The sequence below is a fragment of the Lepidochelys kempii genome, chromosome 7 (genome assembly GCF_965140285.1).
Source record: "Lepidochelys kempii isolate rLepKem1 chromosome 7, rLepKem1.hap1, whole genome shotgun sequence".
Lineage (NCBI taxonomy): Eukaryota > Metazoa > Chordata > Testudines > Cheloniidae > Lepidochelys > Lepidochelys kempii.
The window spans coordinates 24,132,991-24,157,887 of NC_136386.1; the positions used below are offsets into that span (position 1 = coordinate 24,132,991).

The 24,897-nt window shown below is 60.3% G+C and overlaps 1 protein-coding gene across 7 annotated transcripts in view; it reads right to left on the reverse strand.

Moving 5' to 3' along the window:
- COL7A1 (collagen type VII alpha 1 chain) overlaps positions 1–24,897 on the reverse strand; it is a 129,959-nt gene that overhangs the window by 60,418 nt on the left and 44,644 nt on the right. For 6 of the 7 annotated variants that reach the window (XR_013636029.1, XM_078853591.1, XM_078853589.1 and 3 more), the window contains exons 20-57: positions 23,856–23,999; positions 23,624–23,749; positions 23,093–23,239; positions 22,466–22,597; positions 22,241–22,387; positions 21,717–21,836; positions 20,962–21,108; positions 20,392–20,528; positions 20,031–20,157; positions 19,521–19,664; positions 18,178–18,350; positions 16,930–16,959; positions 16,254–16,280; positions 16,049–16,093; positions 15,400–15,492; positions 14,256–14,327; positions 13,802–13,837; positions 13,668–13,721; positions 12,860–12,928; positions 11,871–11,984; positions 10,782–10,808; positions 10,367–10,420; positions 9,991–10,053; positions 9,603–9,662; positions 8,818–8,853; positions 8,042–8,086; positions 7,327–7,362; positions 6,733–6,777; positions 6,216–6,251; positions 4,923–4,958; positions 4,424–4,456; positions 3,232–3,303; positions 2,575–2,634; positions 1,991–2,026; positions 1,484–1,564; positions 795–830; positions 650–694; positions 10–81 (exon numbers count right to left, since the gene is read on the reverse strand). Coding sequence is in view for 6 of the 7 variants with exons in the window: in XM_078853591.1 (XP_078709717.1) it covers positions 10–81; positions 650–694; positions 795–830; positions 1,484–1,564; positions 1,991–2,026; positions 2,575–2,634; positions 3,232–3,303; positions 4,424–4,456; positions 4,923–4,958; positions 6,216–6,251; positions 6,733–6,777; positions 7,327–7,362; positions 8,042–8,086; positions 8,818–8,853; positions 9,603–9,662; positions 9,991–10,053; positions 10,367–10,420; positions 10,782–10,808; positions 11,871–11,984; positions 12,860–12,928; positions 13,668–13,721; positions 13,802–13,837; positions 14,256–14,327; positions 15,400–15,492; positions 16,049–16,093; positions 16,254–16,280; positions 16,930–16,959; positions 18,178–18,350; positions 19,521–19,664; positions 20,031–20,157; positions 20,392–20,528; positions 20,962–21,108; positions 21,717–21,836; positions 22,241–22,387; positions 22,466–22,597; positions 23,093–23,239; positions 23,624–23,749; positions 23,856–23,999 (2,957 nt within the window). In the remaining variant the exon portion in view is untranslated. The remainder of the gene's footprint in view (positions 1–9; positions 82–649; positions 695–794; positions 831–1,483; positions 1,565–1,990; positions 2,027–2,574; positions 2,635–3,231; positions 3,304–4,423; positions 4,457–4,922; positions 4,959–6,215; positions 6,252–6,732; positions 6,778–7,326; positions 7,363–8,041; positions 8,087–8,817; positions 8,854–9,602; positions 9,663–9,990; positions 10,054–10,366; positions 10,421–10,781; positions 10,809–11,870; positions 11,985–12,859; positions 12,929–13,667; positions 13,722–13,801; positions 13,838–14,255; positions 14,328–15,399; positions 15,493–16,048; positions 16,094–16,253; positions 16,281–16,929; positions 16,960–18,177; positions 18,351–19,520; positions 19,665–20,030; positions 20,158–20,391; positions 20,529–20,961; positions 21,109–21,716; positions 21,837–22,240; positions 22,388–22,465; positions 22,598–23,092; positions 23,240–23,623; positions 23,750–23,855; positions 24,000–24,897) is intronic. The other variant, XM_078853588.1, reaches the window with a different exon arrangement.

The following is a 24,897-nucleotide window of genomic DNA, read 5'->3' on the forward strand; positions in this document are numbered from 1 at the left end:
GGAACTTACATTTCTGCCATCATCGCCTGGGTCTCCCTGGTCACCCTTCTCCCCGGGGAGGCCACGGTTTCCTGGTGGGCCCTGGTGGAGAGACAGCAGGTGAGGCAGAGCACTATGGTGACCCCCACGCTGGAGTGAGAGGCTGGGGAGCCCAGACCCAAGGAACAGGGCTGGGGAGGAGCAGGGGCACTCAGGTCTGAGCAGTTAAGGAGCAGGGGCCAGGCAGAGGCCCCTCCAAGAGGTCCATGGGACACGCAGCGATGGTGCTGTTGCCCCTACAGAGGCTGGAATTCACCAGGCTCCCCAAGAGTGGAGGGTACCCAGCAGCCCGGGCGGGGACAAACTCTACTGTAACATCATTCCCCCAGGCTGCGCCTTCTGGAGTTCACCCCAGTCAGTATCTCGGCTGCTGTCTCGCCCTCAGGCAGCACACAGGGCTCAGCTGGGCCCTTTCTGCAGCTCCCCACTCACATGAGCTCGGGGAGCACGACAGCATGGAGTCCCATGGAGGGGCAGCATTTTGTCCATCCTCATGTCCCCACTCATTCCCAGCAACCCTGGCCCCTTGGGGAGCCCACATGCAGGCCTCCCATGATCTCTTCCTCCCCGCCACCCCACGGGATACACCCCTCACAGCCCCCTCACTTACCCGTGGGCCCCGGTCTCCAGGTTTGCCAGGCTGACCCGGCTCTCCCTGAGAGGGAAAGAGAGGGAAGTAAGAGAATGATGGGAAAAGCCAAGTGTGGCCAAGCAGGGGAGGGGCATTGCCACAAAGCAACAGACTGATCACTTACCAGGGTCCCCTCATCACCCTTCTCACCACGTTCACCCTGCAGCACACACAAGAGAAAAAGAGAGTTACCAGTAATCTTCCCTGACCAACAAAACAGAGTCACCCACTCAGTGCACCCTGTGTGCAAACCCAGCACCCTAAATATCTCCATATGCACAAGCCCCCGTCTCCCTGGAACATGCCTCCACTCCACACAGCCCCTGCCATCACCCTGAACACATCTCTACTCGCTACACCCCCAGGAACACACCTCCCCTCGATACACCGCCAGGACTACTCCTCCCCTCCACACAGCCCCCACCATCACTCCGAACACTCCTCCACTCGGCACACTCCTCCACGCCACACAGCCTCCTCCCCAGGCATATGCCTCCACATAACCCCACCCGCACCAGCCCCTCAAACGAACCTCCACCGGATACACTCCACTGCACACAGCCCCCTCAAATACCTCTTGGATCCCCTGTTAAAAATAGCCTGTTGATGTTGTCATGACAATCTGGCACAGGGTCTCCATGGAAACTCCACCATGTTGTATAATCACTGTGGCCAGAAACAGGCTCTCCACCAGCAGGAACTGTCTGAGGCAACAGTCAGAACTGTAGACCCAAGAGCCCCATCTGCCTGCTCATGGGCACCCTGGAATGCACCCAGGTCATGCCCTCCTCATCCAGAGCACCTCTACATTACCTCCTTCCCTCGCAGGCCCATCTGCCCTGGAGCTCCTGGTCTCCCCAGCTCCCCCTTCTCACCGGGTTCCCCTGGGTCACCCTGGACAAGAGAAAAATCACAGCAGAGAGAGGAGAGGCTGAGTCAATGTACAACCAGTTGGCTACAACCCAGCACCCAGCTAAGAGAGCCCCAACCCACAGCACCCATGTGAACAGTGTAGAACAAGAGGAGCCCACCAACACACCCCACAGTAACCAGTGAGCCCCCCCGCCACACAAACAGTGAATGCCCAGAGGCACCTTCCCTCCCCCTCACACAACACAACCCCCACACATGCAGGGCAGGGCAGGGCGAGCCCCGCTCACAACACAGCATCCATGCAAATGGGGCAAGTAGTAAGGAACCCCTCCTCCCATAGGACAGCACCTGCGGAGAGGAGCCCAGTGCACACACACAACGCAGTTCTCAGGGCAGCCAGGCAGAGGAGCCCTCCCCGCACCCCCCATCACCCCACAGAGCCATTACCTTTGGGCCACTCTTGCCAGTGAGGCCGACAATCCCCTGGTTGACCGGAAAGAGAGAGGTTGTTATTGGTGACCTGGCTGCCTGCAGGGTCTGTGCCGCCCCCACTGGATGTGGTCTCAGGGGAGGCTGTGGGACATGGAGCAGAACTCGCGGGGCCCTGGGGACTGCTCCTGGGCCTTTCCATAGAGCCTTGCTTGCACATGGGTGGTGGGGGTGCAAGTCCCCAAATCCCTCCCACACCCAGAGTGCAGGTGAGCCAGGGCCCCACACCTGTGCAGAGATGGGCTCCCACCTGTTCTTGCACCAGCCACTTTCATATTTACCAGTGGCTCTCTAGCCCTTTACCCACCATTTTGAGGGAGAGAGGGGCACAGCCCTGGGCTGATCGATGCCACCCCAGCAACCCTGGCCCGAAGGATAGAGACCAAGCAACTCCCTCCTCACAGAGAGCTCTGAGTCAGACATAATCCCAGGGACAGAGACGAGTGGGAGCATAGCCCCATGGCCCTGATAGCACCTGGCCCAGGATGCAGGGCACAGCCAGCTGTGGGATGCCAGCCACAAGGCAGGCAGGCAAGACTCACCCTGTCGCCCTGTTCTCCTTTGGGGCCAGGTGGGCCAGGGACACTGAATCCAGGGGGGCCCTGAAACAAAAAGAAAAGCAGGTCAGAGCAAGGCAGGCAGGACAAGCCCTTTCCAGGCTCCTCACCTGGCCAAGCTGTGGTTCTCTCTGCGTCCCCCCAGCGATGTTACACCCAGAGAGGATGGTGTAGCCTGGCCTGCCCTCAGGGAGAGATGGATTCCAGCTCCCAGAGCACGGAGCTACACAGGCATGTTGGGGAGCCCCAAGCACAGGCCCAGATTTCAGACTCACCCCTGAAGAGCCTCTAAGCCACGGCGCACTGAGGGGCCACCTTGCGGGATGCAGCATTGGTGGCAGAGACCCTCTTTCCTACCCAGCTACGAGAGCTGTACCCCCCTGTCCCAGAGCGATCACCCTCTCCAGCGCCAAGAGCTACTCCGGTCTACTCCCAGCAGCATCCCTGCCCATCCTGAGCAGGCTGCTGGCTGCGGGACTTGGGCTTCTGCCCACTAAGTGGGGAACTGAGCCCCAGACTCACTTCAGCGAGTTGGCCCTGAGCCCGGGTCTCAGAGGGGACAGGAGAGATGGCTTTATCCCCTGGGCCCCCGCTGCCTCCGCCAGAGCTCCTGGCTGTGCTGACGGCCTAAATGATACTCACGCGGGCTCCTTTATCTCCTGCGTCTCCCCTGGGACCTGGGGCCCCCTCTGCTCCTGCAGGGCCTCTGTCACCCTGGAACAGAGGAAACAGCACCATCAGCCACACAGAGCTGATCCCCTCTGGACCCCAACACTGACCCTCCCCCCACAGGCGAGACAGAGCTGCTCACCTGCTTCCCAGGGCAACGGGGGCAGGCGGGGCTCAGGATAGGATGACACTAAAAGGAGCCGGCTGGACTGACCACAAGTGACTTGGAGCCGGGAGTGGCGGGGGGGAGGGGAGGGGGTGGAAGGAATGTGTCTGGGATACTGGAGAGAGCAGCGTCAAAGCTGCCTCTGTGCAGGTAAAGTTCCCACACTGCCCCCAGAGAAGCCAAAGCCCCCTCTGCCCCTGAGCATGGGGGCTCCAGCCTGCCTGGCCTCAGCTTTTATTACAAGAAATAAGTTTCCAGCCCTCCCAGCTGCAGAGAGCCTTCCAGTCATGAGCTGAGCACAGCCACTGCAGCGATGGCTGCCCACGTCTGCAGAGAGCCTGCTGCGATGACCCAGTGGGTGAACACCCCTGCCGATCTGACTGGAGCGGCAACTCTCAAGCCCAATGACCTCACGTGAGTGTCAACTCTAACTTTTTCACTGCTGATGATTTGAGCAGACAGAAGGGGATGGGAGTAGGAGTGACACCCTCAGGTCCTGAGAGTTGCTGCAGGAAAGGCAAGGCAGTGGGAAAAAGAGAGACATAGAACAGAGTGGGTGAAGAGGGGAACACAGGGCAGGAATATGGCAGCCTAAAGGAGGTGTGTTCTCTCACCCAAGGCTGACCCGAGTAACAAGGCACTGAGCTGATAACAGACCAACCCTAAGCTACTACACAGAGACCTGGCCTCTCCCCTCGACCTTTGGGAGCATCTCCTGGTCACTGTGGGAATGTGCCATCCTAACCAGAAACCCTGGCCCACGGAGCAGAATCAACATGTAGTTGAGCTCGCCAGCCCTGCTGGGTAACTGCCCCCTTCCTGGGTCACATCAGCCACCACCATGCCACAGGCCCAAGCCCCATGGCTGCACTCTGCCCTGCCCTAACACACAGTGCCAGCTGGGAGTGCATCTTACACACTGTACATTTGCAAAAGAACTAAGAGAGGCCCCTCCCACGCCAGCGCCCCACTTCTGGGGACAGGATCATTTTCAGTTACCTTCTCTCCTTTGACCCCAGAGACGCTGGAAGCCTGGAGGAGAAACACAAGGAGAGAAACTGCTGAAACCTGTGCACCGCTCCCTGCTGGCAAGGACACACGGAGAGAGCCCTGCCTGCCCTTCATGGGAATTGCTACGTCTCACAGCCACCAGGGGGAGCACTTCCCCTTGGCCGGGTATCCACAGAAGCAGCCTTCTGCCCATCCCCTGGCTGAGGTCAGCACTCAGGAGAAGGGTGGTGGGGTACAGAGGAAGAACCTCAACTGCTGGGTGCAATAGGACCCAGTAGGCAACGCCCCACTCCCTGAAGTGAGTTATCTCTGCACCGACCTTCCCACAAGCACCAACGCTGGGGGCCATTGTCCCAGCAACACGGTCCTGTGGTGCCTCTCCTGCCCCTTTGAGGGTCAGTATCCACCCTACGTGCTGGGAGCCCAGTAACACCCTTCCTGGCCCTCAGGAACGCAGTTTCTGCCTGGCAGAGAGGAGGCCACTTACCGGCTTTCCAGGTTCCCCAGGAGCACCTTGATCCCCCTAAGGGAAAGAATGACAAAGGCCACGGGTCAGCCATCCCGCCCAGGGGGCAGAGCCTTCCCGAGGGGCAGCAGCCCACCCTGTCCTGGGAGTGTGAGGAAGCCATCAGAGAGCCCCGCGTGCCGAGGGTCTCTCGGGATTAGTTGGATTTCCTTTGAAAGCCATGGCCCTTCAGCTTATCTGCCAGCATGGCTCACTCACCAGCCCTCTGCACCTGGCTGAGTGCTGCAGGCCAAGGTCCCCATCGGACAGCCAGGGACCCAGCTGCCATTCCTTGGGCGTTACTTATTGACAAGGAGATTCCCGAGGGGCTTGGTGCCAGACTGGAGGGTTGCGGTATTGTTTTCCCTATTGCCCCACACCACAGACTTTAAACACCCAGATCCAAAGAGCGCAAGGATTCCCCTTCCCCTGCAGCGCTGGGAACCCACGCCCAAGGGCACTGGGGCTAGTGCCAGAGACCCAGACAGTGACAACGGCCAGGAGAGTGCTGTTGCCCCAGCTGAGTGACAGAGCATCAGTGGTCCCATTCTCTGTGCCCAGTGAGCACAGATGGCACAAGTCACACAGGGAGGACATCTGCTTTCTGCCCTACCAGCTCCTCTGGCTGGAGAAGACAGGCTGGTATTGATGCGATAAGCCAAGCGGACTGCACGCAATGTCACCTCCCTCTGCAGGGCAATCCCAGCACAGGGGAAGACACCTCCTCTCTAGAGCCACCTGGGGAACATTACTTCTTCTAAGAGCTTCTCCAAGATCCAACAGCCCTGTCCACCAGTCTTGCCTATCAAGGGGGATTCCCAGCACTTCTCTCCCCCAAGACCTAGAGCCCTTCCCTTCCTACCTGGACTCCTCCTCCACTCCTCATTTAGCCTCCAGGCACTCACCAAATGCCAGTGATTAATGCAAAGGAGCAGCAGTGTGGCAGCTGACTCCTTGTCTGTTGCATTAAGGACACTGAGTATTTTCTGCACTTAGACCCAGGGTTCCTGGCCCCTGAGGCCCAGATCTGTGGGACGGACATTGACGAAGGCAACACTCGAGAGGTGCAGGCCCAGAGAAGACACGCAGAGGAAGAGAACTCTCCACATTAGGAGCAATGTTGGGGGCATGGGGGGAAAAAAATCAGTGCAGCTCAGGGGCGGGCACTGTCATCTCTCACTTCATGGATGCCCCACAAATGCTCTGCTCACCCCAAGAACTGGCTAAGTGGCCCAGCAAGCAGGCAGGATACAGGCCATGTCAAAGGGTCCCTACCTTTTCCCCTCGCGGGCCGGACGGTCCTGGCAATCCCTGTTCCAGAGATTAGAGAGACAAGAGAAGCCCATGAGAGAACTGGCAGTACCCTTGTCTATCCATGCAGGGAATGCCAGCCGCCCCAGAGACTCACGCCCCAGGCCAGAGCCAGACTGACCAAGAACCATGGATGGGACTCCAGCCCAATTTGTGCTGGGGCCCATTGCTTAGGAGCTGGAGGGAGGATCCCTGATCGCCGAACTCTCCCAGTGACTCAGTGTACTAAGCCAAGGCCTCAGCAGGGCAGTTACAGGAGGTTCCAATAGTCATTTCTGCTCCTTCTCTGTCCCCTCCACCCATCCCCTGGGCCTGTCAAGCTCAGCGGAGGGGTAGGGGAGAAAAAACACAGTGCCAGATCAGCAGGGGGCGCTGCAGCAGACACATCTCAGCACAGGCGCATTCCTGCCCAGGCTCTGTGACAGTGTGGGGCTGGCACTGCCATGTTCCACCTGGGCTAGGCGGGGTTCCCCACACTCACCTCTCTGCCTGCTGGGCCCAGGCGGCCTGGGGCTCCCGGCTCCCCCTGAAACAGGATAGAAGGTGTGAGTGGAAGCAGGACAGGCTCTGTGCACACTTGGCATGTAGAAGTGAGGAAGGACCATCACACCCCCACAGCCCAGCAGGAGCCAACCTGCACCCAGAGCACACCCCTTGCTCAGCCTCCCCACCTCACCCAGTTCTCTGCTCCTCCCCCAACCATTCCCCGGCTGGGATCACACAGCACTGCTTGATCTAAGCCTCTGGCCAGCGCTCCTGCTCTCCTGAACTGCAGGACATGGGTGGGTTTGGGGGAAGGGGACCCTTTTGGTTGTGCAGAAGCTTCCAGCATCCTGACGGAAGCACAGAGAGCAAGCGCACTGACCCGCTGCATTGGCACAATAGAAGAGCCACTCTCCCCAACCAGCTGCTGTCCCTCATGTGCTGATCAGAGGGGGCCACAAAGCTGAACAGAATGAGCCAGGGCCATGGACAGGGCTGACCCAGCTTCTCTGGCAAAAGCTGTCCTGCCTACTACCCACCCCCAGCGATCGCAGGCCCTCGGCTGTGAAAGGTTAACCCAGAGCGAACCTACCTTTGTCCCTTCCGGCCCAGGGAGTCCACGATCGCCCTGCAGAGGAAATGGAAAGAGAAAGGACATTTCAGCCGGGCGCATACTCGCTGGGGCCCCTCGGATAACCCTGCCCCCTGCAGCAGCACCCTAGCAGCCAAAGGGCACCCTCTTTGGAGACCTGGTTGAAACAGACTAGGGCAGAACATCCATCTTCTAGAGAGTCTTCTGCAGGGGTACATGGCCACAGCACAGAGCACAGTCCTGCCCATCCCAGGGCCCAGCCATCCACATCCAGTTTGTCCACGTCTCTAGCGCACCTGCAGACTGTGAGCCAGTCTGTCACTGGGGAGGCTGTTGGCAGACAGGGATGGTCACAGGGAAATCCCAGCCTCTCCCGTTCAGGGCTCCGGTTTTCTCCATCACTTCTGGGGCAGAGCTTTGGCTTGGAGCAGCAGTAACAGGCAGGGGACCAGAAAGCCCCAGGGGTGTAAACTGCAGACCCCTGTTCCCTGTGCAAAGGGGGCACTCTCGGGAGGTGGGAGCAACAGCACTCAGCCTCAGCTCAGGAGCCCCGAGTGTGGTGCCTGCTGCAGTAGGTCACCTGCTTGGTCCCAAACTCTCCTCTTGATTGGACGGGATGTCGTGACTCAACAGCACTGTCCCAAGGGCACAGGTGAGGCACTGCCCGATACCCCTGATCCCCACAGCGGAACCCTGTGCTCCAGCAAACTCTCACCTTCTCCCCTGCTTCTCCAAGCTCTCCCGGCTGCCCACGGTCTCCCTGTTACAGAAGAGATAAGTGCATCAGTGTTGGAGGGCACAAGGACCACGCCCGGCGATGGGACCTAGGTGGGAGGAGCCCCAGGGGCAGCAGAGGTCTTCTGCCTATTTCATCCTGCAGAGTTTCCAAGAGGCAGGAAGCACTGGGAGAGCAGCCAGCAGATGCCTCCTGGGGGGACCCCATGAGCAGAGTGGACTGTAGCAACTCCCCACCTGCGTGGCCCTGCCTTCACTCCCCGGCACAGGAACACACAAGAGGCTCGTGGCCTCAGCAGCTCGTTGGCTCCCGCTGACTTTCCCCACTTGAGGCTGCAGTGCTCTGTCTCAGACTGTCCCTGGGCCATCACAGGCAGAGGGTTTCTGGCCAGGAGCCCATGCACCAAAGAGCAGGGCCTGGGAGCAGTGCCCCATCACATCCAGCTTCCCCAGAGAGTTCAGGGGGAAAGGCTCAGACAGGCATCCTTGTTACAGGGCAGTGACCATGTACAGCGGGCAGGCCACCTGGGTAATAACAATTCACACTCAGCACCTCCTTCTGGGATCTCCAGGCATGTTATCCCCATGGCCCCAGGGACACAGACAGCATCCCCTCTGTTTAGAGGGGGAAACAGGTGCAGAAGGGAGGAGAAGGGGCCGTCCCAAGGTCGCAGAGCACAGGACTGCCAGAACTGGATACACCACCCATGAATCCCAACTCCCCGTCTCCACCTGAACCAGCCTTCCAGCACCCACCTTGCTTCCTTGTTCACCTGGAGGTCCTCTCGGGCCCTAGGAAAGCGAAGCAAGAATGTTACATCTCTCCACCAGGGAGTCCCTGGCAAAACCTGCTGAGGTGTGTTTTCAGGGGCGCCTGGACCTATCTCCCCGCTTGATCGGAGCGAGGTGTGAGCTGGGTTGTCTAGGGGGCAGCCCGGTGGGTCAGTGGCTGAGGAGGTTGGAATCCAGGACCCACTCCCCCACTCCTGCAGGCTTAGCCTCCGACTTCCTCAGGATACCTGTGACATGACTATTTCCTGCCCCTGTTCAGGCCCTGTTGCCGGCGGTCTGAGCCAGGGCGTGAGCAGCCCCCCAGCACTGCGCCTGCTCTGTGCACACCCCAGCTGGAAGGCTGCTTTACCAGAGCTGAGAACGGGGAGGCTCCTGGCTGAGGAGGCTTTTAGGACTGCCATTGGACTGGTGTAAGAGCAGCCAGCTGAGTACATGAGCTTCTCCACCCCGGGGCAGGGCTTGCCAAGCTGCCATCCAGCTGAGGAGAGGCAGGGCTGGCTCTAGGGAGACAGCCAACGGAGCGCTGGCCCAGTGGGCCTCATGCAGTCTCTGATTTAGAGGCTCTCTCCTGCCCTGCTTGGGGCATGGACTCACGGGTCTAATTGGCCTTTCCCAGCTCTGACCACGTAGCCCTAGAGCGGTTCGCTGTTCCCCACTCAGGGGGCCTGCTGTTCGAGGCTCCACAGGTGCTCCATGCCAGCTGGGTTCATTCCACCAGGGCATGGCTTACCTCCTCTTAGGGGACTCACCCGATCTCCTGGGTCCCCTGGGCGACCCGGCGGCCCTGGAAAGCCTTCTTCCCCATCACCCTGGGGACAAAGAGCAAAGGAAGTGTCCAGAAAAGACAAAGGCATCATATCTCAGGGAACTTGAGGGGACAGGAGCCAGCGAGGATGGCTCCCTTGCTCCTCCAGGTTAGCAGGGTGGGATCCAGGGAAACGAGGTCACTACAAGCCACAGCAGTCTCCTACCATGTGTGCATCGCCCTGGTCATGGCATCAAGTGCCTTTGTGCAGAAGGGAGACCAGAGCACAATCCCACAGCGGACTAGGGGGTGAGGGATGGCAGCAGATCCTGTACTAGCACAGCCTGGGCTTTCCTGCAACCCCTGCCTCTCACCACAGCCACTCCTCTTACCTTGTCTCCTTTCTGTCCTGGGGGCCCAGGAGGTCCCCGTGGCCCAGGATCACCAGGCAAGCCCTGAGGAACGAGAGAGAAAGAAAGAGCTGAGACCAACCTGAGCAGCGTGGAGACCAGCCCTGAGTGACATGGCGTTCATGGGAAGCCAGCCTCAGCACAAGATTAACACTGCCCACATCTAGCAAAGGGGATTTCCCTTTCTATGGAGCCTTATTCTGTGTCTTCCCAAACTCATATCCCCCCCTAGTCCTCCTTACCCCACTTCCTCCGCACCACACACCACCAACAGAGTCACCCTCACCCCATCCCCACCCACCTCGCTCACCCATGCATCTCCACTCCCAGCCCTGGCGTGGCACGGGGAGGTACTCACCGGGGTGCCTGGCTCTCCTCCGGGAGGTACCCCATCAATCAGCCCTGGGGGGCCCTAGAGAGACAAAACACAGGGAGCTCAGATATCACGTCACACTCCTACTACCCCTCTCACCCGGCTATGCCCTGACGGCCCCACGAGCTGGCTCTGCACCCAAACACAGCCCCTCCACCCAGGGGAGCGTGTCTTGGCTCAGCCCTGTGGCTAACTGGCTGCAGCTCCCACAGGCCAGCTCTCCACAGGCCAGCTCCACAATGCAGAGAGCAGAGCCCGCTGCTGCCCTGTCACAGCATTGCGGGACCCCACCAGCTGGCATGAAGGGGCAAGTGCTGCTGAGCGTCACAGCCTGTCAGCCTCCCCCAGGCCAGAGCGCAGCACGCAGGGGAAGAGCCAGGGAAGGAGGAAGGTCACTTACCCGCTCCCCTCGCTCGCCTTTCGCCCCCTGCAAGAGGAAATACACAGGGTTAAAGGGAGTGATTCCTGCACCTGGCAACCTAGTGGCCCCTGGGAACGCAATGCTCAGTGAGCTTGGTGCATTCACAGCCCAGGGCACCTGGCAGGGAAACCACAAGCAAAGATAAGCTCAGCATGATACCCACTCACCAGGAGCAGCCTCAGAATATCTGGCTTGTGTGTACACACCTGGCCAGGGACCACGGTGGAGCCACGTGTGCACGGGTGAGAGATCCACAGGCACACACAGTGTGCACACGTGGTGGGATGACGATGCACATACAGCAGGAGGCAGCAGAATCAGGGCGGCAATGGGGGCTAATTTTCATTGTGGGGGTGGATGTGTTTCCACCCCTGTAGCCAGGGAGGGTGTGAGATGGAGCATCCTGGGGAGAGGGAATGCCTGGAGAAAGGGGCTGGAGCCGAGCTGAGTGGGGAAAGGACAGCTGGGCAGACCCACATCATTTAGGGGACAGAGAAGGGTTGTTTCCCTTCCAGGACAGGACCCACTAGCTGTTGCATAAGAGCAGCAGCCAGGAAGGGGAAGAAGCAGCCAGGCGGGTGGCTGCTCTGGGTGCCCGGATTCCGTGCCACCGCAGCTGCCCTAACCGTACCGCTTCCTCAGCCTGCCATGTGCCTCCGATGCTAAGGTGAGTGCCTGCCCCACCACCTTTCCCCAGCCCCGCTGCTGCCGGCGCTTCTTCTGCAGTTCAGGCTTCTAGGTGCACACCCCAACCTGAAACCTCAGCCCACCCCAGGCCAGGCGAGCTTACCACAGGCAGGGCATGGCTGTGTGGAAGGTGCTGGGGCAGGCTGCTGTATGCATGGGGTGGGGTGGGAGCTGCATGCCCGGGGAGGCAGGGCATGGCGGGGCCTGCATGCATGGAAGGAGCTGTAGAGGGGTTGCATGGGGGCTGCCGTGCGGGCGCACGGTGTTGTGGAAGAGGCTGCTTGTGTGCATGCACAGGGGAGGGGGCACGATGTGCCTCAATCTAGCTGCCCGGGGCAGAGCCTCTGAACAGCTCCTCCCAAGCGGGAGAGGGAAACGCACCTTGACAAACTCTCCGGCAGGTCCTGACGGCCCTGGAGGTCCACTGGGCCCAGGAGGTCCTGGATCACCGACTGCTCCTCTAGGCCCAGGGTTCCCAGGCAGGCCAGGATTTCCCTAGAGAATCAGAGAGGCTTCATCAGTGCTCTGTGCTGGGAAGAAAGCGCACCACGGACTGGGGACCCTGGATTTTGGGATGAGCCACAGCAGCCAGCCATGCAGGTCTGTGAGTTTCCAGCCAGTGCTCAGGGTGTTCATATACTGCCCATACGGCCCAGCATGTCTGCGTGCAGGCTCTGCTGTAGCCTGGCACAGCTTCACCCTAGAGGCAGGGCCCCCAGTCTCTGTGGAATGGGGTTATGGCAGAAGGCCTCAGCCCTCCACGTGCTAGCAGCCCCAGAGTTGGTGGACCGGCAGCAAGGAGTCTAAGAACCTCAGTGTGAGGCCTAGAGGGTGACAGACCCAGGCAGGAATGCTGAGAGGGTTGGATCCCTGCTCATCTGGCACTGGGCAAGCCTGCGAGTCCCTCAAACCTCCACCCCTAGGCAGGGACAGCACAGAGAAGCACAGGCATAGTTTAACTTCTATATCTGGGGGGGCAGCTCCAGTCCGGCTAACGGGGCTGCGTGCGAGGGGCAAATTCCACGCCTGCCTGAGGCTTGCACTTTGGGGGGGACAATGCCCCCCCACCCTCCCAAATGACATCCATGTTGAGGAGGCCTGAGAGGGCAGGGTCCATAGAATAAGAGCTGAGCACAGATCTATTCAGAGCAGAAGTGCCCTGGGGGCACCAATCCTCGTGCAATCAGAGATTCATTGGAACGCTCCTGGTGCCACTGAACGGATTCCAGAGGCTCACACCATGGGGCTGAGAGATGCAAAGCCCCCCCTGCAGTCCCACTGTGGGTGCCAGGGCCCTGGGCTACAGGACCTCTCCTTTCGTTCCTGTACCCCAATGACCACACAGTCCAAACCTGCTTTCTATTACGTACCGGACTCCCAGGCTCCCCTTTCCGGCCAGGCAGCCTCCCTCCTCCGTTCACAATCACCCCTGGATCTCCCTACACAAAACAGAAAGCCAAACCTCAGTGCACCAGCCCAGCCCCATATACAAGCCTCAGCTTCTCTGGGAGAACACATGGCAGCTGTACAGCGACACTGTACCACGGTTCAGGACAGGCAGTGAAGAAGAAATCGGGGAAGACTGCACAGAGTCACCAGAGCTGGACTCTGGCCAGGACGTGGAGGAGAGCACCAGACTCTTGGGCAATGGGCCAGGGGACCGTTAGTGATCACAAGTGGCCAAGAACTCAGTTTTATGACTTATCCAGCAGCACAGTGCCCTCGGCACCAAGATCAAAGGAGAGCAATCCCTACTGAGTTGTTCATTTGCTCTGGAGTACTGTGGAGTCTCTGCTCCAAGCATTGAGCTGGTTCCACCCTGCTCAGCTTGGGAGCGCTGCTGTGACCCCAGTATGACGTGTGTGTAATTTACAGGGAGGTGTCTAACTGGATCTAAGGTGGAAGGCCTCCCTCTTGCCAATGCCAGAACCTGCTCACGGCAGCACTGCCTAGTAGGGCTGCGGGACACAGAGCTTGGAGGGATCAAGGGTTACATAAAGTTAGGGGGGGGAGGGGCTGTGGACCACCCCACATGGCTAGGCGCCGGCAGAGGCTGCTGCAGACAGAGCTTGCTCTCTCTCTCTTTCCAAGCGGAGCCTTTGGGATTGCCCTGCTTGGTGGGGAATCCAAGATGGTGGCCACGTTAGGCGGCACTGGACGGGATGCACCTCTACCTACCGGCTCGCCTTTCTCTCCCCGCAGCCCGGGAGGCCCCACTGGGCCCTGGTCCCCCTGGAAGGCAAAAGCAACAGTGAGCAGGGGTGCTCCAGAGCAGGGAGCAAGGCTAAAGGGGAAGCGGGAGCTCTACGTACCGGGGACCCTCTGAGGCCAGGAATGCCTTGTCTACCCTGAAAAAAAAACAAAAAAAAAACCAACAACAACAAGATGAGGAGCATCCTCCAGCCAAGGGAGCAGGAGACTGAAGCCGAGAGAGGAGGTACACACGTGGTCTGCACGCCATGCATGGAGCAAGACACAGACACAGGAACCATGGAGCAGGGTAACCGCTACAGTCCATGGCACTGAAGTTAGCCACCACAGGCAGGAGACAGCACCTGGAAGGGGATTGACACGGGGCACAACAGGGGCAATGTGGGTCTCAGAGACCCATGTAATTTGGACTTCTGCAACCCTTGTTACATGGGATGAAGCCAAGTAATAGCTCAGTGCTGCAAAGCATCATGGGAAGGGGGATGTAAATCACCCGGCAGACAAAGAACAATGGTAAATATGGCCCAAGAGGAGGAACTAGGAGGAATTACTTACCGGCTGGCCAGGGGAGCCAGAGTTGCCAGGGCGACCAGGGCTTCCTGGGATCCCATCCACTCCTGGGAATCCCTGGGAACAGAGAGGAGAATAAACCAGCAGGTCCTGGCTCTGCTCTGGCCACTGGCCTCTCCATTCCCAGCCTGGTTCACGCCCCAGAGTGAAACCCATTTATGTTCAAAGTCACCCCAGAGTGCTGATCCGTGCCAGGGCAGCCACGGGGGCTGAATTTGGGACAGGGCATCTCGGCTTAGAGGGTCCCCTCGGCTGGGATTTGGCCAAAGCTCTCACTACAGAGCCCCATTTGGACTTGCTTTTAGCTCCCCAAGGGATTCCATGGGGATAGGATCCCTCCTGGGTCCTAGTGCCAGAGAAACCCCAGAAGAAAGGGGGTTGTGAAAGATAGTTGCATCCCCAGCACCGCCAATGGCCCCAGTACCTCTGACCCAGCCTGTCCGTGCCCCTGGCACCCAGCACCGCCAATGGCCCCAGTACCTCTGACCCAGCCTGTCCGTGCCCCTGGCACCCAGCACCGCCAATGGCCCCGGTACCTCTGACCCAGCCTGTCCGTGCCCCTGGCACCCAGCACCGCCAATGGCCCCGGTACCTCTGACCCAGCCTGTCCGTGCCCCTGGCACCCAGCACCGCCAGTGGCCCCGGTACCTCTGACCCAGCGCTGTCCGTGCCCCTGGCCCCCAGCACCGCCAATGGCCCCGGTACCTCTGACCCAGCCTGTCCGTGCCCCTGGCACCCAGCACCGCCAATGGCCCCAGTACCTCTGAGCCAGCACTGTCCGTGCCCCTGGCACCCAGCACCGCCAAAGAGCCTGGTGCTCAGTGCCTTGTGCCCAGCATTGTTGGTGCTACTGGCACCCAGCACCATCAATGGGCCTAGTGCCTTGTACTCAGTGCTGTCCATGCCCCTCGTGCCCAGCACTGCCAATGGGCTTCAAGCGTCCACAAATAAGGACACCAAGGGGCTCCATAGGGGACATGGGCATGGAGGATGCACCCAGAGGGACCCTCAGGGCACCGGCTCTGAAAGAGATCAGAGTTGAACAAAGTGGATGTTCTGCCCCTACAATGCAGCCATCCAGTGCCCTGGCCCCTCCCCCCAGCGTGGGGCGTGAAGGGCACTCACTCACTCTGTCCCCCTTCTCGCCGGGCCGCTCGATGATCTCGCCTGGGGCACCCTGGGGCCCCATTGGTCCTGGGGGGCCCGGAAGCCCATTGAGGCCCTAGAAAGAACAGAGGAGAAAAAACAGCCAAGGAGAAATGACATGGGGTTATTACATGGAGATGCACCCCCGTGGTAAGGGCAGGCTCGGGGCCTTGGGAGGCCCCTCTGTGCCCATCACCCTGCAGTGCCTCCATCTCCTGCTCTCTGCATCTCTCCAAAGAAGCAGCAGGACGATTGGCTGCCACAAGAAGCTTTCCCAGGGCAGGCCAATGAGGACTCCTAAGGAGCTCAGCACAGCAGGAGGCCCAGGGAGGGGTCCCTAGATCTCCTCCTCCCTGCTTACTGGGGTGACACAGGGGCTTTGTAATAAGGCCCCCTAAAGACCCCTGCGCTACTCCTCACACAAGCCCCCACTGCGCAGAGGCCTTGGGACTGCCAGCGGCAGCACCCCTTAGCTGAGCTCCCCAACCCCAGTCTATTTCCAGGCATGCCCTGTGCCTTGGAAAGGTCCTGACTCTAACACAGGGTCTGCACCCGACCCATACTGAGTGCAGGGAGAGCTCAGCACCACAGTCCCCCCAGCCCAGGGACCCACACACAGAGGGAAGTATTACCGGGTGTCCAGGGGGGCCGGGCTGCCCCACACGTCCTTTCTGCCCCTGCACAGAGAAACAAAGACAGGAATGTATGGCCATTCCCACTCCCAGGACGCAGGCTGATCAGCAGTCAGAGCTTCTAAGTCCATCAGCTAAGCCACTAAACCAAAGTGGCCTCGCAGCCCCTGGGAGGGGAGCACCTCAGCACCCCTGTAATACTCACAATCTGGCCGGGCTCCCCCTTCTCACCCTGCAGCAAAAACAGCAAAGAGGCCAGTTAGGGGGCAGTGCAGCAACAGGCAGAAGAGCCACCCGTGAGCATCTCCACCTCCTGCACCTCGTCCAGCCATTCCCCAGGGCAGCACAGACAGCGATGGGGCTGGCCCGGCTGCACCAGGAGTCAGTGCAGAGCTGGCAGGGAAAAGCCATCACCCAGCCCACCTCTCCCCACTTTCCTGGCCAGAGGCCTGGCGCTCTCACCTCCACCCCCATGGCCCAAGGCTCTGGGCTGGAAGCAGCCCACTCCCTCTGCAGATACACCTGGGGGTGGAGTGCCCTCCCCCCAGGTGTTTGCTCACCTCCCAAGGGCACCTCAATGTCCCCTGACTCCCCACTTTACCAGAGCCTGGAGTCCTCTTTGCAGCCCCCTCTCCAGTACGCTCCCCTGCCCCAAACAAGCCTTTCACACAGCCTGATTCTTCCACGCTGCCTCCCCTCCCACCGCTCACTGCACTGATCCCCCACAATAACTCCATGCCGGCCCATCCCCCCCAGCTCCAGGGGGGCTCCCATCCCTTCCCCCCCAGCTCCAGGAGGGGTCCAGCTATCTTCAGTCGCTCTCCTGCAGCCCCCTCTTCATGGGAGGAAGCTGCAGAGGTGCTGACTGGTGTGGGACTCACCTTGGGACACTGCACCGTGCAGGGCTCCAGCTGAGGGGGAAAAATTCTGCATTAGAGAGGGCCTTGGGCAGCCATGTCAGCTCCACCCCATGCCAAGCTGCTGGGGCAGGGAGCAGCACCCCCCACCTGCAGGGGGACATTATACACATGGGCCACGGAGATGCTGCATGTGCAGGGGGAGGGGAGAGCTGCCCCCAGCCCCACGGCTTCAGTCACCTGCAGCTCCCTATGCCCCACCCGACAGCAGCTCCAACCTGGCTCTGGGATAGCTCCGGGCCTGCAGTTGTGGGCAGCCCTGGGGCTAGGGTTGCCAACTGTCTAATCACACAGACCCAAACACTCTTGCCCCACCCCTTCTCTGAGGCCATGTCCCACTCATTCCATCCTCCATCCCTTGCTCTCCCCGACCTTCACTCACTTTCACCAGGCTTCAGAGTAGCAGCCGTGTTAGTCTGTATTGGCAAAAAGAAAAGGAGTACTTGTGGCACCTTAGAGACTAACCAATTTATTTGAGCATAAGCTTTCATGAGCTACAGCCTCACGAAAGCTTATGGTCAAATAAATTGGTTAGTCTCTAAGGTGCCACAAGTACTCCTTTTCTTTTCACCAGGCTGGGGCAGGGGGCTGGGGTGTGGGCTGCAGGCTCTGGGAGGAGACTCGGAGCTGGGGCAGGGGATTGGGGTATGGGAGGGGGTGAGGGATGCAGGCTCTGGGAGGGAATTTGGATGTGGGAAGGGACTCAGGGCTGGGGCAGGGGGTTGGGGTGCAGGAGGGGGTGGCGGTTACCTCAGGCAGCTCCCAGTTGGAGGCGCAGCGGGGCTAAGGCAGGCTCTCTGCCTGCCCTGGCTCTGCACCGCTCCTGGAAGCGGCCAGCATATCCCTGCGTCCCCTGTGGGGGTGGGCAGGGGGCTCCGCATGCAGCCCCTGCCTGCAGGTACCACCCCTGCAGCTCCCACTGGCCACAGCTCCCAGTCAATGCTGGGGCAGGGGCAGCACATGGAGAACCCTCCCCCCCCAGGGGCTGCAGGAACATGCTGGCTGCTTCCGGGAGCAGCACAGAGTCAGGGCAGCCTTACCCCTGCTGCGCCACTGGACATTTAGCGGCCTAAAAATCTCCCACTTTGGCTTCAGTAGCCTCCAGGAGATAGAGATCGATTCTGGGAGACTCCCAGCAAAACCGGGAGGGTTGGCAACCCTACCTGGAGCAAGAAGGCAGTGTCCCTCTTGCAGGCCGCTCTCCCCTCTTACCCTGTCCGTGACAGTCACCCTGCAGAGGGTGCTGGCGAGCCTGTCCTCCAGCTCCGACAGGCCGGCCCTCGAATCCTTGACATAGAAAACATGGCGCGGGTCTTCACTGGTGACAATGCGGCGCAGCTGCTCGTGATCCGCCCCGTCCATGCCCACCGCCAGCACCTGGATCCCTACACAGAGCAGAAAGGAGTCTCAGGGGGCCAGCCTGGTACTAACCCCCTGGACTCACCACTCAGGGGGGTGAAGGGAAAGGGGTTAAAGGCTCTGGCACCGCAGCAAACTGCCCTGGGCAGGGGTTTTGACCAACCCAGCAGTAAAGAGGAGAGGGAGAGGGTTCCCACACAATCCCCTCCCTTCCTGTCACTCCCCACCCCTCCCCACACACACCCCTCCCTTCCCACCATTGTAAACTCCTTCCCTACCAGCCTGCCCTCTCCCTTTTTCCCCACACCTTCCCCTGCCCCCCAGCTATTGCCCGATGTGACAAAGTGGGAACATTTTCTAATACTTTTATGAGTCTGGCTGGTGCCTCGGTTTCCCCTATATGCTGAATTGTTATCTAGTGGGTAGAAAAGGACTGTTTGCTCTTGGGGCAGGCTAAGACATAGATGTGAATGGCGCCTAGCTGTCTGGGACTTATGCCCTATATCAATGGAGCATCTGAGAAGACAATGGCAAATCCAATTGCTCAGACACTGGCACTTAGCACCCGATGACCCAGAGGGAGATGGATTTTCCTGCCTCTCTTTAGGGAGGCTGAACAGCATCTCCCTAGGACGAGAACAAAGGACTGGGAAGGAGTGAGGTGGGGGATCAGAGCTGGCTGCTGGAAGGAATCTAGGCTCTCACCTGGGGTCTGATGGAGAAGATCAGACGGAGGGAAACAGACACAGCTTGAACCAAGGGGTCACTACAGCTTGGCTGGGCTCTCGACTAACCAGAACGGTCTGTGCTTTAACCTTCAGTTCTCTCGACTACCCTAAGGCCTTCCTACGCTGTGCTCCAGTTAGCGAATTAACCCAACTGTGGAAGTATCACTGCAAACACTCAGCAAGGTGCATTGATCCCCCCAAGAGCGCACAAGTCTCCCGTGGGGTCTGTCTCAGTTGGACTTGAACAATGTGAAACAGGAGAGCTGCAGGCACTGAGGACCAGTCAAAGGAGGCGGTGAAGCCGAGTGGCTTACCCTGGAGAAAGGGCGAGACCCACAGGGGGACCAGCATGCTGAAGGGGTTCCAAAGCTGGGGGTGTAGCACCAATCATGTGGGTCTGCGACACCCATCCCACCCTCTCCACCTGGCTCAAACGCCACATCCCAGCTCCAGGGATTCAGTTCTCACCTGTCGCCTTGATCTCCCTGGCCGGCCCAATGGCATCGTCACCGGAGGGGCTGTCTGCCAGCACCACCAGCACCCCTGGCACACCAGGCCGGCGCCCTGCACTGGGGCTCAGCATGTAGGTCCTGGCAAAGTTGATGGCAGCTCCTGCAGAGAGAAAGGGTATCACTACCAAGCAGGTGTGATGCCACCTCTATCTCACCCCCCATAGGGCCCTGCCACCTCCATCCCCTTCCCCATCACCACTCACCCCCACCCAAGGTTAACTCCAGAGTGGGACCCCAGCCAACTGGGAAGGTGTTCCCATGGCCTGGGGTTGCAGAGTCCAACCCGCCACTGCATAGGGCTCTCGGAGTACAGGGCCCCCTCCCTTCCTGCCCCCCCCAGACAGTGTTCTGTCCTCATCCCCTGGCACTGTGGCATCGAAGAAGCACGACACCCAAAGCTGGCATCACCCCCACCCCATAGCAGGCACCATGGGGGAGCCCAGGCTGCAGGCATGGTGCCCCTTACCCAGGGCATTGCCGCTGGGCTCCTCATAGTGCATGGTGCGGATCCGCTCCAGGACAGTGCCCAGGTCACTGGAGCGATTCAGCAGGACCCACGGGACGCTGCGGTAGCTGTAGATCACCAGGCCCACCTGGGGAAGAAAGCAAGAGGTCAGCCAGGCCACTGAGATCACAGCCATGATGTGGTCCCAGGACGGGGTGGGACCAGCCCCAGGGCGGAGGAAGGGGAGAGACAGGATGGCCCAAGGCAGCCCCCAGGGCAGGTGAAGGAACAAGGGGTATGTGTGCAGGGTGCACGTTCCACCCCTCCACATCAGTGGGGAGAACCAGAGCTCTGCTCCCAGGCCAGCCCTGCCCCCCAGTACCTGGGCGGCATCAGGGCCCAGCTGGCCCAGCGCTGAGATGGTGTTGGAGAGCAGGGCTCGGACGGCCTCGGTGCTGTAGGCACTGTCCCGGGTGCCATGCACTAGGAAGATGATGTCACCACGAGCATCCCTGCAAACTGCACAAGAGAAGGAGATGAGGGAGCCCCTGAGAGGCAGGGGGACAGGAAGAAAAGCCCAGGGCAGCTCACCTCCTGTGGGTGGGTTTGACGGAGGAGCTGCTCCCCGCACCTCTGCTCTGGAGGGCCACTCCCCTGTGTGCAGGGCAGGCTCCTGCCTGCTGCCCCACTGCTCAGGATCAGGGGCAGTGAGTGCTGAGGAAGCCTCCACAGCCACCAAAAAGACCCAAGCGGTAGCAGGCTCCAGTTGAGGCCTCACTGCCGTGCGGAGATGCCAGCTGGCTAGTGAGAGCCTCTGTCCCAACAGCGACCAGGCTGAGCCCCAAACCGCTAAGTGCCCCAATGGAGCAAGGCCCCACAGTCCAGTCCCTACCCCTCGCACAGCCGAACTGGAGCCGGACTGGTCCTGGGAGCCAGCCAGGCTGCCCTTTACCTGTGCGGTCGGTGAGGGTGGACTCCTCGCCCTTGGCGCTCCCGAACAGCGGCCGGATGGTGAAGAGGTATCTGTGCCCCAGCCGCAGCCCCGACACCTGGTGGGAAGTTGCTGACCCGGGCAGTGTCCTCTGTGTCTCGCCTCCCTCTAACCCAAACAGGGACAAGGGACCTCAGCATAGACAGGGTCTGAGGGAGATGGCCCTAGTGTGGGCCCTGCTACCCATCCCCTCTGCCTCCCACCTCTCTGCTCAGTGCTGTCTCTCTTTGAAGGGGTATTTGAACTGGGGATGGTCAAGATCCCACAGCAATGGAAACAGAGACCCTCTTTCCAGACTGGGCTCAGGCCAGAGAGCTCCACCCCATTCACCCTGCCGCAAAGCGACCCCCCAGCAGGTCCCCATTCCCAGCAGTGACCTGGCCTGTCTGGAGCAGGCTGCCAGCTGGGGGAGTTGGGCTCCTGTCCACTAAGGGGGGGCTGAGCCCCAATCTCACTTCAGTTTGCTGGCCTTGAGCCTGGGTTTCCTCTAGGGCTTTGCACAGCCTTACCAGGACTTCTGCAGACCTTGTTTTGGGCAAGCAAGGGAGTCCCAGAGGTGGGGGCTAGCTGTGGCCCAGCACGGAAGGGGGGTTCCTATCTCTTCAGGGGGGCCCTTTCTTCAGGCAGCCATGGGGCGCAGCTCCATGCAGGCTCTAGGTGTCCCTGCTGTAGCTCTGCAGCCCCAGAGGCAGCCGCGCTGGAAATCTGTTCATTACCTCGGGGCAGCTTCCAGGTGAGGAGGTAGCCAGTGGCCCCGGGAGCCGGAGTCCAGGCCAAGGTCACAGAATCATCTCGGGTCTCCGTCACCCGGAAACTGGTGACTCGGCCCAGAGGTGCTGGAAGGGCAGGAAAGAATAGGGTGTAGAGTGTGCCTCCCACTCCAGCCCAAGGGACTGGTGTCACCCCAACCCCCACCAACAGTGGGTGAGGGCGTGGGGAGCAAACCCAACCATCAGGCAAGGGAGGAGGGGTCGGGGAAGCGCACTTCTGCATTTCACCACAGGGTGGCCCCCTGGGTCCAGACATGGCTCAGCCAGACAGGGTCTCCAGGGGGCAGAACTGGGCTCCCCTTAAGAGAGACGCCCGCAAGGTAGTCTCAGACTCCAGAGAGGGCAAAACCTGTCCCATCCCACCCCCCCGATGATATGCCAGTGAACAGCCGTGGTCGGAGGTTCCCTTCCAGGCCCTCAGACCCTGCACTGGGTGAGATGGGGCTGGCCTGTGGGAGAGTTGCCCATACCAGTGTTGGCAGCGATGCCCACAGTCTCGCTCTCCCGGCTGCCCACCAGGCTGGTGATCCGGATCTCATAGCGCTCTCCCGCCTCCAGACCTTCGATGTCATAGGAGTTGACGTTGGGGGCGAGCAGCTGGCTCCTCTCTGGCCCTCCTGCCCCAGGGGAGAGACGGGGTTAAACGGGGCAGGGCGTGCCAGGAGAGCTGCGGGGAAGGTGGGGAAGGAGCTCACCATCTGCTGGCCTCCAGCTCAGGCGGTACCCGGTGCTGCCCGGCGCTGGGCTCCAGGTGAGGCGAATGCGCTGCTCCGAGGAGTCAATCACCCGCAGGTTCCCCACAGGCTGGGCTGGGGCCACCTCTGCCGCTGTGGGGCAGCAACACAGAGGGACAGGGTCAGGGGCATAGTGGTCTTGCTGCAGCTGTCAAACCAGGTGCACAGAGAGGCTCCCCACTGGGATCTGGGTGTCCTGGCTCACATGGGCAGGATGGGGAGCACTGGGCGGGGTTCCTCAGCTCTCTGTCAGGGATCGGAGAGGTTCTGGCAGGGCTGGAGCTGTGTCACAGGGCCTGGGAAGAGCTCTCTGGGCTGCATGGGCAACTCTTGCCGGGGCAGACTTGCTGCTAATTCTCTGGCACAGGCATCATCACCTCCAGCTCTCACAGGCACTGCCCACCAGCTCAGGCCACAGATCTTAGAGCAAGGAGCAGATGGGAGTTCCAGTTCCCTGCCCACACCCCGCTGGGAGGGCACTGCCCAGGGTCAGGGGACCCTGGACAATGGAAGTCACCAACTCCACCCACAGCCCAGTCTAAGCCCAGCAGGGATCCAAGACTCCCATGGCCAGGCATCAGCACCTACGTGTGGTGACGACGATGGAGACAGGGTCACCCTCGCGGTTGCCAATCAGTGCTGTGACCTTCACGGTGTAGCTGACCCCACCCTCCAGGTTGAGAATGTCAAAGGAGCTGGTGTCACCAGAAACCACCTCGCTCGACTCAGAGCCCCCTGCAAAGGAACAGAGGGTTAACATGGCACCCAGAAGGGGCAGAGCCAGCAAGGATGCCAGCCTCACTCCAGGTGCCCAGAGGGGGGGGACAGAGCCAGGCTCTCCACTAGCTGATGATGGCGAGTGATCCCATCTCATCAGGGGAGGGAGAGATTCATCTCATGATGCCCAACTCCAAGGTTTGTGCCAGTCAGAGAAGAGACTCCAGGGCTGGAGGCAAAGGCTTTCTGTCCTAAGAGCGCAAGAGGAGTGGCGTGATGGGATCTGCAGGCCAGGGCAACCACAGGATTCCCGGAGCTCCCAGCACAGCCAGGACAGAGCTGGGCAGAGGTCTGGGGATGTGGGCACCACAGGCAGCGTGTTGACCTGGCTGGGTACTTTACCATCTCGAAGGCTCCACACCACCTTGTAGGCTGTCGCCCCAGGCACTCCAACCCAGGTGACCCGGACAACATTGCTCCTGGACGAGAGGATCTTGAGGCTGGAGACCATCCCCACCTGCTCCGGAGCTGTGACAGAGGGCACACAGGAGACCTGGGTTACTAAGAGATCAGTATCGCACAGAGTCACAAGGGGCAGGGAGGAGCTACACCCTGAGGCCAGGCGAGGCCTCACCTGTTCTAGCAGCAATGGTGACAGGGCTGCCTTCCCTGCTGCCAACCAGGGCCGAGACCCCAATGACATAGACGGCCCCAGCCTGCAGCTCCTCGATGCTGAAGGAGGTCCTGTCGGCTGGCAGGACCCGGGAGATCTCCTGGCCTGCGGGAGAGAAACACAAGCTGCAGGGGTTGGATTTCATAGGCAGGGCAGGTCTGGGAGGGCGGAGCGGGCTAAGATGCTGCGGGAGGGACTGTGATGATGTGACGCAGCAGGGAGGGGGGAGTGTTGACCTGGGAATGTGCCCTGGGGATGGGAGACCTGAGAGCCTGTCACCTGAGCCAGGAGGGGGAGGGGGAGGTGACACCTCTGCCAGGAATGTGGACGGAAACTGCAGCAAGGAACCTGCTGGGTGGGTTTAGTTTCAGTTTGGGGCTGGGTGGAGGAACACAGGGAACCCCAGGGCTGGGGTCTAAGCTCCCTGCTCCCCCAGAAGGACTTGACTGAGGGGTCCTGGGTGTACCCACAAGCTCTGTTTTGGACTGTGTTCCTGTTGTCCAATAAACCTTCTGTTTTACTGGCTGGCTGAGAGTCTCAGTGAATCCCAGGAAGAGGGGTGCAGGGCCTGGACTCCCCCACACTCCGTGACAGGGACACCCCCCAGGCCAAGATGCTGCGACAACCAGGGAGGACCACGGCCAATCCAGCGGGGAGGGAATGGCAACAGCAGCTGCCATTTGGAGGTGAGCCACCAATCTGGAAGCAGCAGGGGCCAGGATTCCAGTCTGTGCTCTCCCCAGGGAGCAGCAGGATGGGGTCTCCTCAAACAATGAATGGTGGGTTAGCCAAGCACAGGCCATTGAGCATGGAATGGCCAAACCAAGCCCCACCCTGCCTGCAGCAGGCACTGGCCTGCAAATCTCCGGCAGCAGGATCTGCTCTGTGAGGCTGTAGCTTATTCCCACCTATGGCACAGCCAGTCCCGCTGGCCCTAGAATAGGTTGGGGCAGCAACATACCCCAGGCCAAAGGCACTTCAAGCTCTGGGCTGCCAGTGAGCA